At 38.9% G+C, this 13,986-nt stretch overlaps 1 protein-coding gene across 1 annotated transcript in view; it reads right to left on the reverse strand.

Annotated features, from left to right (window-relative positions):
* Positions 1-6,065: 6,065 nt before the first annotated feature.
* Positions 6,066-13,986, reverse strand: part of ZBTB20 (zinc finger and BTB domain containing 20) — a gene marked incomplete at its 3' end in the record, with an annotated part of 42,928 nt that continues 35,007 nt past the window's right edge. Inside the window, exon 3 of the mRNA XM_084231793.1 lies at positions 6,066-6,487. Coding sequence (XP_084087919.1) covers positions 6,066-6,487 — 422 coding nt within the window. The remainder of the gene's footprint in view (positions 6,488-13,986) is intronic.

Consider the following 13,986-nt stretch of genomic DNA (forward strand, 5'->3'; position numbering starts at 1 on the left):
AGGTGTTTCAGTCAGTGGTGTGGAAATCCTGTGCTTGTTTCAATCCAAGGTATTTCCACACTTCACTCAGTGAAACATACAGTTCTGTGAAAGAACCCATGCTATGCGGCCCTCATCCTCTACGTCTTCACCCTAAAAGGAGCTGAAGAAAACCCTAGTGTTTATGCCATCTTCTGTGACTGCTGATGTACACCACCGACTGCACTGGATTCCGTGTTCAAGGAGAAAAAAAAAAAAAATTCAGAGACTAAGTCTTTGGGGTAGTTTAGTCAGGCTGGTCACTTTCAAACCTAGTGCTTTGGGTTAGTAATGTCCACATTCTGTGTTTACATGAACACTGAGTCACCAGTTTCTCTTCTTGTGGAGGTTTAAGCGATATTAGAAATGGCAACGCTACACTGAGAGCCCCTGGGAAAAGGAAAATATTGTCTCTCTACAGCCAGGGCTCTTCTGTGGCCCCTTTCTGCCTCTGTATGCAGCCTCAGCACCAGGGGAGAGATTGCTTTTGAAAATTTGCCCCATATAATTTATTTTGTGGGCATCTAAGAGAACAGCCCTTTCTTCACAAAAACACAGTAAAGAGAAAGAGGCTGCTGCAGTCCCAATTGGAAAGTTATGTCTAGCCTCAGAAAGCCCTGGTAGCTGGGTCAGCTCAAGTACTCTCTTCCCGTATGGCAGATGGAGAGGCATTGGGTTGCTTTGTTTTTTCTATGGAATTAGGGAGTCTATTGAAATTCTAGTGCATCCTTCCTTTTGTTTGTCACCAAGTCACATGGTTCTGTCTTTAATGTCCTATTTTTCTTTTTTTTTTTAAATTTCTTTTTCTGGGGGACAAAATTGGCCATTTCAATAAAGTTCTTTTTCAGTTGGTAAAGAGGTTTCTCAGAGCCAGAAATCACTCAAAAGCAGGTCTGTTGACCCTACTCATGGAAAAGCCCAGAGATTTCTCTAAGGACCTTTTGCCAAACTTTCTAATTCTGCGATTGGATTTTTTGGTTTCGAGTTGTTGGGTGCTGAATGTATTTTGCAATCCTTTTGCTTTCTTCCCCAGGGCTTCCATTACCCTGGTCTTCAACTCATTACTAAATTAAAGAATTCTTTCAGAAGATTTCTTTTAAGAGTCAGGTCACAACAGAAAGGGCAGCCTCCCATTCTCCTCAATCCCCAGGGCGTCTCAGGTTGTGTCTGCTCTTAGCTTCTTATCTTGGCTTTGCTTCCCTTTTGCTTTAGCAGTGCACAGGCTCAAGCAGAGCCTGCCCCTCATTGGTGACTTGATACCTTTCCTGTGGAATCACATAACCCCTGCTCCCAGCCCTGACTTGTGAATTGACATCTGTAACAATGGGGGAGGTTCCAGAATGGGCTATCTGGTGTGACTGTGCAGACCTTCCTCACTGTCCCTCTCCTAAGGATGAGTATGGGGAATGTTATGGAAGAGCCACAACTAGGAAGCAGTATGAACCTTTCTTGTATTCTTTTGGGGAGCTGAGGGACTTTATAAGGGGCACCTCATTTCTAAATTCTGTGTTGAGGGAAATCACTGATTTGGGGCATGAGCTGGGCGCACACTGATGGTATGTCTGCCCGATGCAAGTACACGTACGTGGAGGCAAACACTTCCGGAGGGAACTTCTCTTTTCCTACCAGAAAGCACTTCTAACTAACTGTTCCTGGGTTGGAAAGGATTTTCTGGACCCCTGTGAAATAATGAGATGATTCGAAAGGAAACGTTTAATCTTTTCAAGCAGAGCAAATCCAAGTCTTTCTTTCTTAGGCCAGGAGATACAGTGATCGCCACACTGCCTAGGAAGAAGGAAAGGCCTGCGGTCAGAGCATGGTAGGAAATCGCCTGCCACACGTACTCAGGGCACAGATTCAGAGCACTAGGAGTTTGGGGAGGGAGAAGTCTATAAACTGTTATTAGTAAGTCGTTAATGTTTATAACTCAAGTAAAACATACAGAAAAAAATTTTTGATTCAGGAACTTTCATTTTAGTCTGACTTGCTTCTCAATCTTTCCCTAAATGCAGCTTCTTAGTAGATCCTGTGGTCCAATTTCTTCCCTTTTTAGGGTGATATTTTACACATTTGGAGTTTCTGGGGTACAAATATTGGCAAGGAATTGTCCACTATGCTGAGACCGTACCAATGTTTTTAAGTTATAGGAAATTTTATTTTTCATAAACTGTATCTAAATATCTTGAGATAAATAGTCTGTTGGCTTTTTTCCTTTCCCTTGCTCAGCAAAACCACTTGCTCAATTGCTCAAAAAAGCTCCAATATGCTTTCCCCTACCAGTTCTTTCTCCCTGTACTCATTCTAAGTGGTCTTAAAGCTGAACATTTGCTTCCATTTTATCTATTTTTTCTCCTGATTTCTGTGTTTTACTAAATTTTTTTCAGCAGTCATAGCATTCTAGCATGAAGTTCGAATGTAAGAGAATTGTTGATTTTCAGATTAAAAAATAAAAGGATCCATGCTCATCCTCGACTCTTGAAGCAAAATGTTACTTCACTTCCTACAATGTTGGAGACTATTTAATTTGAAAGTAAGGATCTATGATTTAGAAGCATCTCTAGCCTTTTGAAATAGGTACAGGTCGGTTCATTTTCTAAAATATAAATCATTCTGGTAGGCAGATCTTTCAGAGGCCCCCAATGAGTAACTTCATTGCTCCCCAAATTGGATCTTTCACTCCAATCTAGCTTCCGCTCCCCAGAGCACAATCACTTTAGGTTATGAGATGTTTAAAATGAATAGACATACAGAAAGAAATAGTCTACTGCTATGCAAACCTGGATAGTCCATGTTGTCAAAATGATTATTATCACCCCACCAAGAATTCTTCGGGGATCCTCCAACATTTTACAAAAAAAAAAAAAGATACTTCCTCTAAAGGAACAGGATGTATTAGGATTTTAAGCCCAAATGGAACTGTGCCCCTAGATGTTTTATAACAAAAGGTGGATTTTAATCAAATTGCTTAGCTTTTTTTTTTAATGTGACAAATCAGCATTAAGGCAAATGGGTGTCCCACAGATCTGAGAAGCAGATAGCTAAATATGACCATAATGGCACCCAAGATAAACTTTTCTAAAGATATTGTAAGTTTTGTCTACTTTGCTAGGGTTTGAATAAAGACATTATTTTAAATCAGCTACTAACAAATGAGTTAAAATATTTCTAAGTAGGTTTTGGCCTTCTTCTGTTTGTAATATATGCCGAGTTATTTCATGTCATTTTCCTCTACATTAAAAAAGCTTTTTAAATGTCAATTTTTCATTTACAATTCTTGGGCTGGATGACTTGTTTTTCAAAGTATCAAAACAACTCCATGACATGGTTAATTAACTAATGCTCCCTCTATTGGTAGTCCGTGGATAGAATAGTCTTACAACATAACTATTTTAAAAGTTAAAATTAGCAAGAGAAAAATGTACTTTTTTCTTATTTACAAGGCTGTTTCCCACTAACTTTTAAAACAGGTCAATTTGGGGCAAGCAGTTCTTGGCAGGATTCATCTTAGAAATCATGATGGGTGATACTCAATTGTCAGTTAACCATCCAAGTCTACATTAAAATGTCTAGCAAAATATTTACTGAATTGAGGACTACAGGAGCAAATCAACCTTCCATATACTCCATTTACACTAACCCTACTAAACATCACCAAGAATTTATGGAAAAGATCCAAGTCAACCAAATGTCTAAAAATCTATGAGTAAAATCAATTCAGTCATTACAGAGTTACTTCCATTGGAAGATTTCTCTTCGTTTGCTGCACAGTATTTGTAAATAAGCTGTTGATAGGAAAATTAAATTAAAATGCAAAGCCATATGGAAACTAAAATGCTCTCTTCTCTTTAAAAAAAACTGTAGTTTGGTATTTCTGCTTTGTTTAAAGATTTACTGTTAAGAGTGTTCAAACATGCTCAGTAATGAAACCACCTTTGAGGTTTTCATTGGGTTTAAGAATTCCTGTATTTGAGTTGGAATCCGTTAAGGACACTGACTTCAATGGAAAGATCGCTATATCGATACTTTGAACAGGACCAAGGAGAGAAATCCCAACTAGGAAGAGAGAGTGGCATCTAGGATGATACATAGACTTGGTGACCTTTTGAGTGGTGGATGTCAGCATTTGGGGAATTTCTGTTACTTTCTTTATAACCTTTCCAAAAAATCAAGAGTTAGTAAGTCATCTAACAGACAATCATCTTATATTTAGCCTTTTCAACCATGGGGGGAAATAGTCAGAAGGAGATATTTGAAAGAAAGAAAGTAATTTTGGCATCAAGGAATCCTGATCTGCACTGGGCTTCTCACCGCATGCTCTCTGTAGTTGTGAAGGGTGAGGAGGCCTGGCAGGGTTTTGTGAATGCCTCCTCCCAGTGACCACAAAAGGAAAGAACCCATTTGTCAAGACCTCCAGAGACTAGTGTTTCATCAAAGAAAAAAAAAGTAAAGTCAAGAGAAATTCTAGAATCATAATATCTCAATGAACTTTTAGAGTAGTAACAAATCTGTTTCTGAAAGATAAAATCCCTCCCATGAAAAAGAATAGAATTCTAGATGGATCAGTTGGGGGGAAAAAATTCAGTGGAGCAACTTAAGCTGGCTAAAAAAGTCAAAGAAACTACACGTCAAAATACAAAGCAGCAGTTCAAATTACAGCAGGGATGGGCTGGCCACAGAGGCCCTCATCAACCCAGGCAATACTTAAAATTAAAATAATAAAAATTAAAAAAAATTAAAAAAAATATGAAGAAAATATCCTTCCTCTCTTTCAAATATAACTTTAATTGCCTTTTATTCTTTCTATCTGGAAGCAGTATCGCTAACCTTAACAGTCTTGACTTACCAAAAAATATATATATGTGTGTGAAATAAAATAAAAGAGAAGGGATTGGTGGCAGTGTATGCAAAACCAAAATGAAAAAAAAATTACTTTTAACAATCTCATTTTTTTTGTTTTTTTTTTACACAAATACTGTTGTAAATATATTAAAAAAATCAGCATTCTATCTGGTAAACGTCACTTTTGCCCCTCTATAAAATTTTGAATTAAAAAAGCCTCAAGAACTTTTTATTATTCCCCCCCCACCCTCCATTTCTTTCTTTTTCTCTTCCACAAGAATATATCCTGACACTTTTTTTTTGTTTTTTTTTTTGCAAAGATTGTTGGAAATAATCCTTCTCTTGTACCTAGAAACATAGGTGCAAACATCTGATATCTTTGTTTTATCTGCATTCCTGCCTTTCATGAAAGTCCCTCTTGATTGTGCTGAGGCTGTGGCTCAGCGAAGACACTGAATAAATACGATAGCCACTGTTGCTTGATGCTTGTCCAAGTCTTCCTGGCTTCTGCTGAAAGGGGGGATATGAAGGAGGTGGGCCGGGGTGTGTGGACCCAAGCAGAATCTGGGGGAGAAGCGTGCCATTCAACTTTCCCACACCACCGAACCCACTGCCCCTTCCCACGCCCACAGCCCTTTTTATGAAATCGGACAACGTGGTAGGTGGAAAACAGCAGGGCCTTTCCTCTGGGTTTTCAACCAGAAGTGATATTCCACAGTTTTAACTGGTTACTGTGAAGTCCAAGCGGCCAGAATTGTGAAAATGTCCACTGAAACACTGCAAGCGGTGTACTTAAAGACAGTAGGCCTTTTAGATTTTGTTATATATTTTTGTAGTGCTCTTCACAAGTGAAAAAAAATTTTTTTTTTTTTTACTTTTTTTAAAAGATTTTTTTGTAAAGAAGGGTTGTATTTAGAGGCCAGTAGCTAGAGATCCAACCAGTGGACCTCTTGAAGCACTACCAGGCCTTAAGGCCACCATCCGAGGGAGGCTGGGAAAACTACTATTCACCCAAGCCTCCGGAAATGTAATGTACCAGCAGGCAAAAAACAGTTCTTCATGTAGTACAAAATGAAACGAAACAAAAACAAAAACAAAGTAAAAACGAAACCAAAACAACTCTTAAATTCTAGTGCCATAGCTTTTTTGTTTGTTTCTTTTTTTGTTGTTGTTTTGCTTTGTTCATAAGAAAGAGAGAAAGATACTACTTATCCGTCAGACACATGCATCCTCATGTGGTCGTTGAACTGCTCGATTTGGTCAAACTTTGCTGGACAGACGGAGCAGACATAAGTGGTCCCCTCCGTGCAGGCCACCACACCTGGGGGGCCAGCTCGGGCACCTGGGGGTGTGCCCGAGGGAGGGGTCCCGTTGCTGGCACTGTGCAGGGCCACGTGTCGCTCCAGGAGGGTCTTGTGGGAGAACTTCTTTTTGCAGATGTAGCACTCATAGGACTTCTCCCCCCGGTGGAGGCGCATGTGCACGTTGAGAGAGCTCTTCTGGGTGAAGCGCTTGTTGCAGATACTACACTGGTATGCCCTCACTCCTGTGTGGGTCACCATGTGCTTGATAAGGTAATCCTTTAAGGAGAAGGAGCGCCAACAGATGCTGCATTGGTGGGGCTTCTCACCTGTCGATGTGGGAAGAGACAGCAAGCAGGACAGAGCGAGACACAGCGAGGGAGGGAGAATGAGAGACAGAAAAACAAGACAACAAAAAACAAAAACAAAAAAAATTAAAAAAAAATAAAATCTGATTTGTTAATGGGTCACCCTTGATTGGAAAGATCCAGTCCTTCCTTGCCTCTCATGTTCTGAGAAAACTTCCTTTAAGGTGAAACCAACGGTCTAGAGTTTTCCATTTCCCTATGCCAGAAAATGGCTCTCTTGGAAAGCTACACGATAATCCCCACAAAGTCTTCAAAGATTATTCTGTGGAGAAAAGGGGGTCATGTTTCAGTGTCATCTTTAGGGATTTAACTGTATGTTTTCCATTAATATTATCAAATGAATATGAGAAATAAGAGAGTGGAAAGCTGGCTGGAGACATGGGGTTCTCTAGATCTAGTCTCTGGAACTAAAAACATTGGTCTTAAAGCTTGGTTTTTTGGGCACAATTTCCATTTCCAGGATTCTGTTAGCAAATGCACTCACTTAATTACAGGTCTGGAAAATATTGGTCAACATTGGAATAACTCATTCTGAAGAACCCATCTATTTTCGATAAGAATCTTCCTAAAATGTAACTGAGAGTCACTTGGCTAGTCTGCCTTGTCTGCGCTGAGCTGGAGCCTTGGCAGGTGTGGAGGTTGCAGGTGGTGGACAACACAATCTCAGAGTCAAACGGTCCCGTTCAATCCAAGCACCAACACACAGCACACCACTCTGACAGCTCTCCAAATGCCTCTTAGGCACACACTCCAACTTACCTCATTGTACTGGTGTTGACATAAAATACATATGAAATCACTTTGCAGACCACCAAGAGTGGTATGGGAATGCTTGCATGGTATTATTACAAGACTATCCTCCCCTCCCCACCCCCCTCAACCATTAAATGGTTCCATATGCTTTTTTGAATGTTAAAATAGTTTTCTCTTTCTTTGCTCTCAGTCTGTTGGCTGAAATCCTTCTTTTTCCTCAGTTTACTGCTTTGCTTTGGTGTTGACTTAAGACACCAAATGAAAAAGCTTGTTAAAAACAGGTAAGTCAGAATAGTGTCACTGAATGACATTTTATTTACTCTTCTTTAAGAAGTGTCCATGCGTCTGGATATTTCTTTGGATAAGAGACTTGTTTTTGTTGGTGTTCTTTGTCCTCAGCTGTGCTACTGACAGGTGAGTTGAACTGCATTAAGGAGTTTCCATCTTTCCCAGCTCAGGGCCGTTACCCTACATAGGCACTGACCTCCCAAAAGTCCTTTAGTGGGTTCTCCCCTACCTTGGTCTATAGCCCAAACCCTTGAAACTCTCTAGGGTAACATTTCAACACTGGACTATGTGTCAGTGTAGGAAATCTGTTTTTTAAAATTTGAGTTTACTTCCATTTAAAACACGTGACTTGACCATGTTTCCAGTTTTTTCCATTTTTTCCATTATGATGTGTCATGGTAATAATGGCCGTATACTGAGTGTTTGCTAAATGCCAGGCTCAATGTTAATGCTTTATGTTCACGATCTGTTTTATCAAACTTTGCCTCATCAGATTTTGCACTGTGTTTGCAAACATGAAGGATATATTTTGAAGGATATAATCATAAGAAATGGCTGGTTCATTAAGGAATTACTCCATAAATTTCTGAGTCAATGTCATTGATCTTTGAACTTTATTTTTTTTTAGTTATTAAAAACATTTTGACTTAGCTCCCTCTTTACCACTAAATGAAGAGTTCAGTCTGTGTGTGGTGTTTACATATGTACATTTTCTGCAATGAGAGATTCCCTAAGAGAGACAGCCACGTATGTCATTTTTAGTTGGAACATTTCTGTCAGCTATAAATATGCTTGGAACTCAAGATGGTATTTGACATCCCAGTGCTTTCAGTACACTTTCCAGAGCCCATGAGCTGATGTCCCACCTTCACTTTAGTGGGTATTTGGTTGCTAGGAAGTTGTAACTTTGTCTATGTTAAAAGTGCTCTTGTTCGAAAGTTTAACCTTCTTATTTTTCCTCTAGGCAAGGTCACTGATGAAGGACTTCTACTTTCACATGCTTTTAATCTGACTAAAAATTGATTCTTCACAGTTGTCATCTTATCCTCCGAAGCATTATATATGTATGTTGTTTGTATGACCATAATATTAGTTGACTCATTAATTACGCATGTGACCCTGGGTTTTCTAAGTGTTTTCATTTCGCTGGGTTTATTTCCTCTTCTCTAAGTGAGGAGTGGGGCCAAGCACTCACCATGGTCATTTGCAGACCTAGTGGCCTTCTGCCCTCCTGGCCCACAACGCCCTCTCCCCCCAGGACTCTAGTCCAGGCCTCCTCAGTGCATGACCGGAGGGTAACCTGCTTAAATCACTCAAGGCATCAGCAGTCCCACATTTTAAATAGGACAAAGGATCCTGCTCCTTCTCTGCCACAGAAATATGGTATGAGAGTTAATGAGCAAAAATGTTTGCAAAGCACTTGGGAATGCCTCAAAGGAAAGTACTCTGTCTAATAATTAAGGGGCCATGTTGGTGGAGCACAGGCAGTTCAGGAATTGTCTTATGAAATCGGGTGCATTTTCAGATTAGTCAGGTGTCCACAATTTTCATTTCTATATGTATGGATTTGAAACAATATCATTCAGTAGAAAAGTTAGTATTTTTCCTCTTCATTATTTTCCTGCATATTACGTAGTGATTCCAAAATGACTTTCAAAATTATGCATGAAATGGATGTGGTCTGCTGATTGCTGTTATCAATGTGGAGAAATGAAAAGAGCAGATGAGTGGTAGGCTTTCCAGGAGAGTCTGGCCAGAAATGGCAAATCCTATTTATTAGAAAGAGATACAAAGTACATAGAAGGCTCTGGAATCAGAGCATGCGGGCAAGCCCCCTTCACTTTAAAAATGACCCATTATAGGGTCTTATGGAGATGCAGGAATCAGATGTAAATTCTATTGTCTTGGCTGAGCGACTTAGGCATGCCACTTAACCTCTCTAAAGCCTCAGTTTCCTTATCTGTAATTTGAGAATAACACAGTAAGTACTTGTCTTGAAAATTAAAGAGGTAAAACACGGACCACAAAACACAGGATCCCTTTAAGAAACATTAAACCGTTCCCGTCAGCATAAAGGAAGTGACAGTGAAACCAAATGAGAAAAGATTTGCAAGTCATGGATTAAGGATAAAACTGGTTCTGATAATCAATAAAGCAAAGACTGATACTGCAGCTATGTACTTCAGAGTTGAGTATAGTCTACCCTCAGTTACACGTGCTAATTTAAACTAATGATTTTGTGACTAGGATGCCTACAATTAGCTTAGACAGAGGAGTTCTTAGAAAAGCAGCAACTGAGCCCTGGAGGCCCAGAAACCAGACAGTGAGTGGAGAAATGGAGGGGAGGAAGGTCCTTTACAGTTCCAGTGGGAGGAGGAGTGGAACGTGCATATGCTCGTCTCTATTTTTTTGCTGCCTAATCTTAAAAAGTCGCTTTTCCACTCCTTTTCAAGAACCAGCAGTAATGTTCACTCTACGGTGACTGCTAAGTAAAAAATGGAGAGGAAGAAAGATACTGTTAGGTTATTAGCTACAGAGGGTTCTGCACACAGTGTGAGTGAAAGATACTTCAGTGCATCATGACACCCCAATGTGGTTAGTGATGTCTATATTGGGGGCTTAGCAATACCTTATTTATTCTGTGGATTCTTTCTCATTCTACCCAAGCTATTTCTGGGCTAAGAAAGGACAGTGAATGCTGTTCTCAGGGCATACTTGAGAAGCACTGTTCCTACTTAGCCCTCCTATATTCTCAGATTTTCCATATTCTGTTCCAGCACATCAGGAAAGTACAGTGAGGGGTCAGAAAGCTAACACCAGGTGCTTGGTGAGAAGGTAGGTAGCAGGCAGGAAGAAGGAGAGCAGGAAGTAAGCATAGGGCGGGGGGAGTGGCTACTGCCAGGAAAGCGGAAGTGGGTCTTAGAATTCAGGTTCTCTGAATGGAGAAACAGACTGAGACCGAAAAGGGAAAAGGTTCAGTAACAGCAATGCTCACAGGGGCTCATTAGAGCTTTACTGGCCTCAGAGCTTGCCGTCTTCCAGAGCAGTCTAGCTCAAAGAGGCCTACACACCTGACACCTGGTGAGTATGACTGCTCGCCAGCCCCCCTCTCCAGTTCCTGGGATGTGAGTGACCCTGCTGCCAGTTTGCTCTGTGAGGCTCTCTAGTGGATGCACAGCCTACTGGGGATGCAATGAATTCACAAAGTATCTGTAGCTTCAGTAAAATATTTTGGCGTGAAGATGAATCTGAGGATCATAGAGAACTTCCTTCATATTATTTGACTTTCTTACAACTTTATGTGTGTGGTAGAAACACCCCCAGAATAGGTGGAACAACGTACTGAAGGTCATCCAACAAGTCAGTAGTGACAGAGCATGTTGCCAGCCCACCAGATTATCTCCTTTTTTGCTTTATGATTATTCTGTGTAATGTATGATGCTTACACATTACACATGTTCATACATTACACATGTTCATACACATTACATACATGTTCCTGAAAGGCTCTGCTACTTTTATTATAATAAGATATTACAACACATTACATACATGTTCCTGAAAGGCTCTGCTACTTTTACAACATTTGTGTTTAAGGGCATTTAACATTCATTATATAATCTGATTTTTAGAGCAATCATGTAAGATCTGTATCTTATGTGACAAAATATCAAGAACCTGATTGATTTTAGTATTTCACCTAATCTCATTCAGAAAGTGCTACAGCCTGGCTTTCTTACTTCAAACCTAGTATTTGTTTGTTACTCCACAGCCAAAGCTTTACATGAGAATTATCACATTATCATGATCTCACTGTTATTACTCAACTTATGACAGTTATGTCACTATTCTTGCTGTATCTATTTATATCAAATCCATAGCTGAAAAATCTGGACTGCTCAAAGTAACAAACAAAATTAGCATATGTGCAGAGGATAAAGAGTCACCAACAAAGGGTTGTTGATAACCTGAAAAAGGACCAAACATCTACCACTTTTTGGTGAAGAAAACAGAAGCGGGAATGCAGATAAAGTCAATTCCCTGGCAAATATCAAAAGAAAAAGGAAAAAAGGAAAAGAAATTTGTCTTGCTGAGAAAATATTGCATTTACAGGTAAGTCCCTTGAATTAAATTCTCCTGGAAAGCATGTCCCCCATTTTGGAACATTCATTCCCTTACTCAACAAATATTTGTTAAGCAACTACATATACTAGTCTCTATTCCTCTATAAATTTTAAAACAAAAAGTCCAGAGTTAGGATCTAAAAAGCACTGCCTGGATAGCATGGCCAGATAAAAATACACACATCCAGATAAATCTAAATTTCAAATAAATAATAAATAATATTTTAGTATAAGTATGGCATAAATATTACATGGAACATACTTGGACTAAAAATATACTTGTTTATCCAAATTTCAAATATAACTGGGCATCCTGTATTTCTGTTTTCTAAATATGGCAACCCTAAATCTGGTAGTCTCTAAATAAGCCTAATGCCATCCTGCATCCTGGTCAATCTTACTATTAAGTGTGCTATTTTGTTATACAGAGCAAGGTAAGAACAAATAGAGCATGGTACCTGAAACAAGCCCATATTACTGCAGAAAGTATTTAATATATAAATATGCAAAGTATTTTGCATTAGCTCAGTGGAACTATACGTCACACAATAAATAGCTCTGGGGAAACAGACTATCTTTTTTAGAAGTGATTAGACATCCTTATGGCAGGACTGAATTCAATCTTTGGTCAAATATTTATTATATATAAGATATTACACTGGATATATTGAAGTACAAATCAACCTGTCTTGTCTGCCTATCTATCTACCTACCGACTTACCTACCTATCTGATTGTTTCTTCTTTTACAGAGTTCACATTTTAACACCCATATAATGATAATACAAGCCAAGTGCTGTCAAGTGCCAGAAAGAGTACATTCGTCATGGTACCTTTGCAGTCTAGGAGACTTAGTTTACTCTCAAGGGTGAGGGGTGAACTTCCCATGTCTTATATTGCCTCCAAAATAAAACTTACTCACTGTGAAGTCAACCCATTATCCTTAATTCTGATTTACTTTTCTCAGATACAAAGATTCTCACTGGGGAAATATTAGAGAGCAATTTTATGTAGAGAAGCAATCTGGTGTTGTCCTCCGAATCACTCAGTCCCTCTAGGGAAATGATTTCCAACTTAGTGTAAGTCAGGACCTGTTGAATCACCAGCTTTTGATTCAGGTCTGAGATAGGTCTGAAAGTTTGCATGTTGCTGGTACTGGGAATCACACTTTGACCACCACTGCTCTTAGCTTATTTTTGAATTTTCTCTATTGCTTGCCTTTCACATTCACATTGACACCAAAGCTTATCCTTCTTTGTTCCCTTTCTCCTTCATCCCATTTCCTTTTGTTTTTTCTCTTGAGAGTGGGCACAGAAGAGTCATACTTTGTTTCATGGCAGGATGGTATTATTTACATTTTTCTCTAATTTTCTTGTTTCCAAATACATCCTTAGCTTTTGGTTTCCTTTCTCATAACTTTTATGAAGCTTTAGTAAAGGAACATGAGAAACTCTAGACGAAATGAAGTTCTACTGTGGTTTATTTGGTAGTAGATAAAGTGTTTAGGTGTGAGATTTTCTTTTGCTTTTTAAAAAAATCATTAAGGAATAAAAAATGTTCATTTTATGAAGGAAGTTCAAGGGAAACCCAAAGAGTATTATATTGCTGCAGTATTTGAATTTCATAGATGAAGGAACCACATTTGCAGCTTATTATTCAGAGGTGGGAGACAGAGCAAGGAGACTCAATGTCTTGTTGGGTGGAGGGGGCTAAAGTGACGTAATGACAATTTTTTAAAAAAGTATTAAGTAGTACTTTGTCTTTTATGAAAAGCTCTTATACCTTTATAGCTACTCAAAAGGCAAGAAAATTATTTCCATTTTAAACTCAAAGAAATTGAGGGTTATAAAATTAAGTGACTTGCTTAAGGCCACACATCCAATTAGAGGAACCAAAACTAAATCCAAATAATATAATTCAGTACATTCATCTTTCATGTATGTACTCACCTAAGTTTTAGAGTTATAATCATTATGGAATATGCTTTATAACCACGGCTCCTTAGTTCTTGAAGGTAGAGCTTAGCCCCCAATGTGGACATGATATATCTCTTATTTGTCTCAAACACTTGCTTTCAATAAATTTGTGGATCATTAGTACAAAGCTACATAGGATTTTTTTTTTTTTTTGGAATCCAGATCTCAGAATTGATTCTCTGCAGTTGATGAAAGCAAGTATTATTTACATTAAACCTTGGAGTTATTGAAGTGCTTGCTAAGCCAGTGGTGATATAGAAAACCCAAATTTCTTTCCTTTTATCTCTGTCAACTTTTCTTGCTAGAATTTCTTTTCAATT

Source organism: Talpa europaea (assembly GCF_964194135.1).
Source record: "Talpa europaea genome assembly, chromosome: 4".
NCBI lineage: Eukaryota > Metazoa > Chordata > Mammalia > Eulipotyphla > Talpidae > Talpa > Talpa europaea.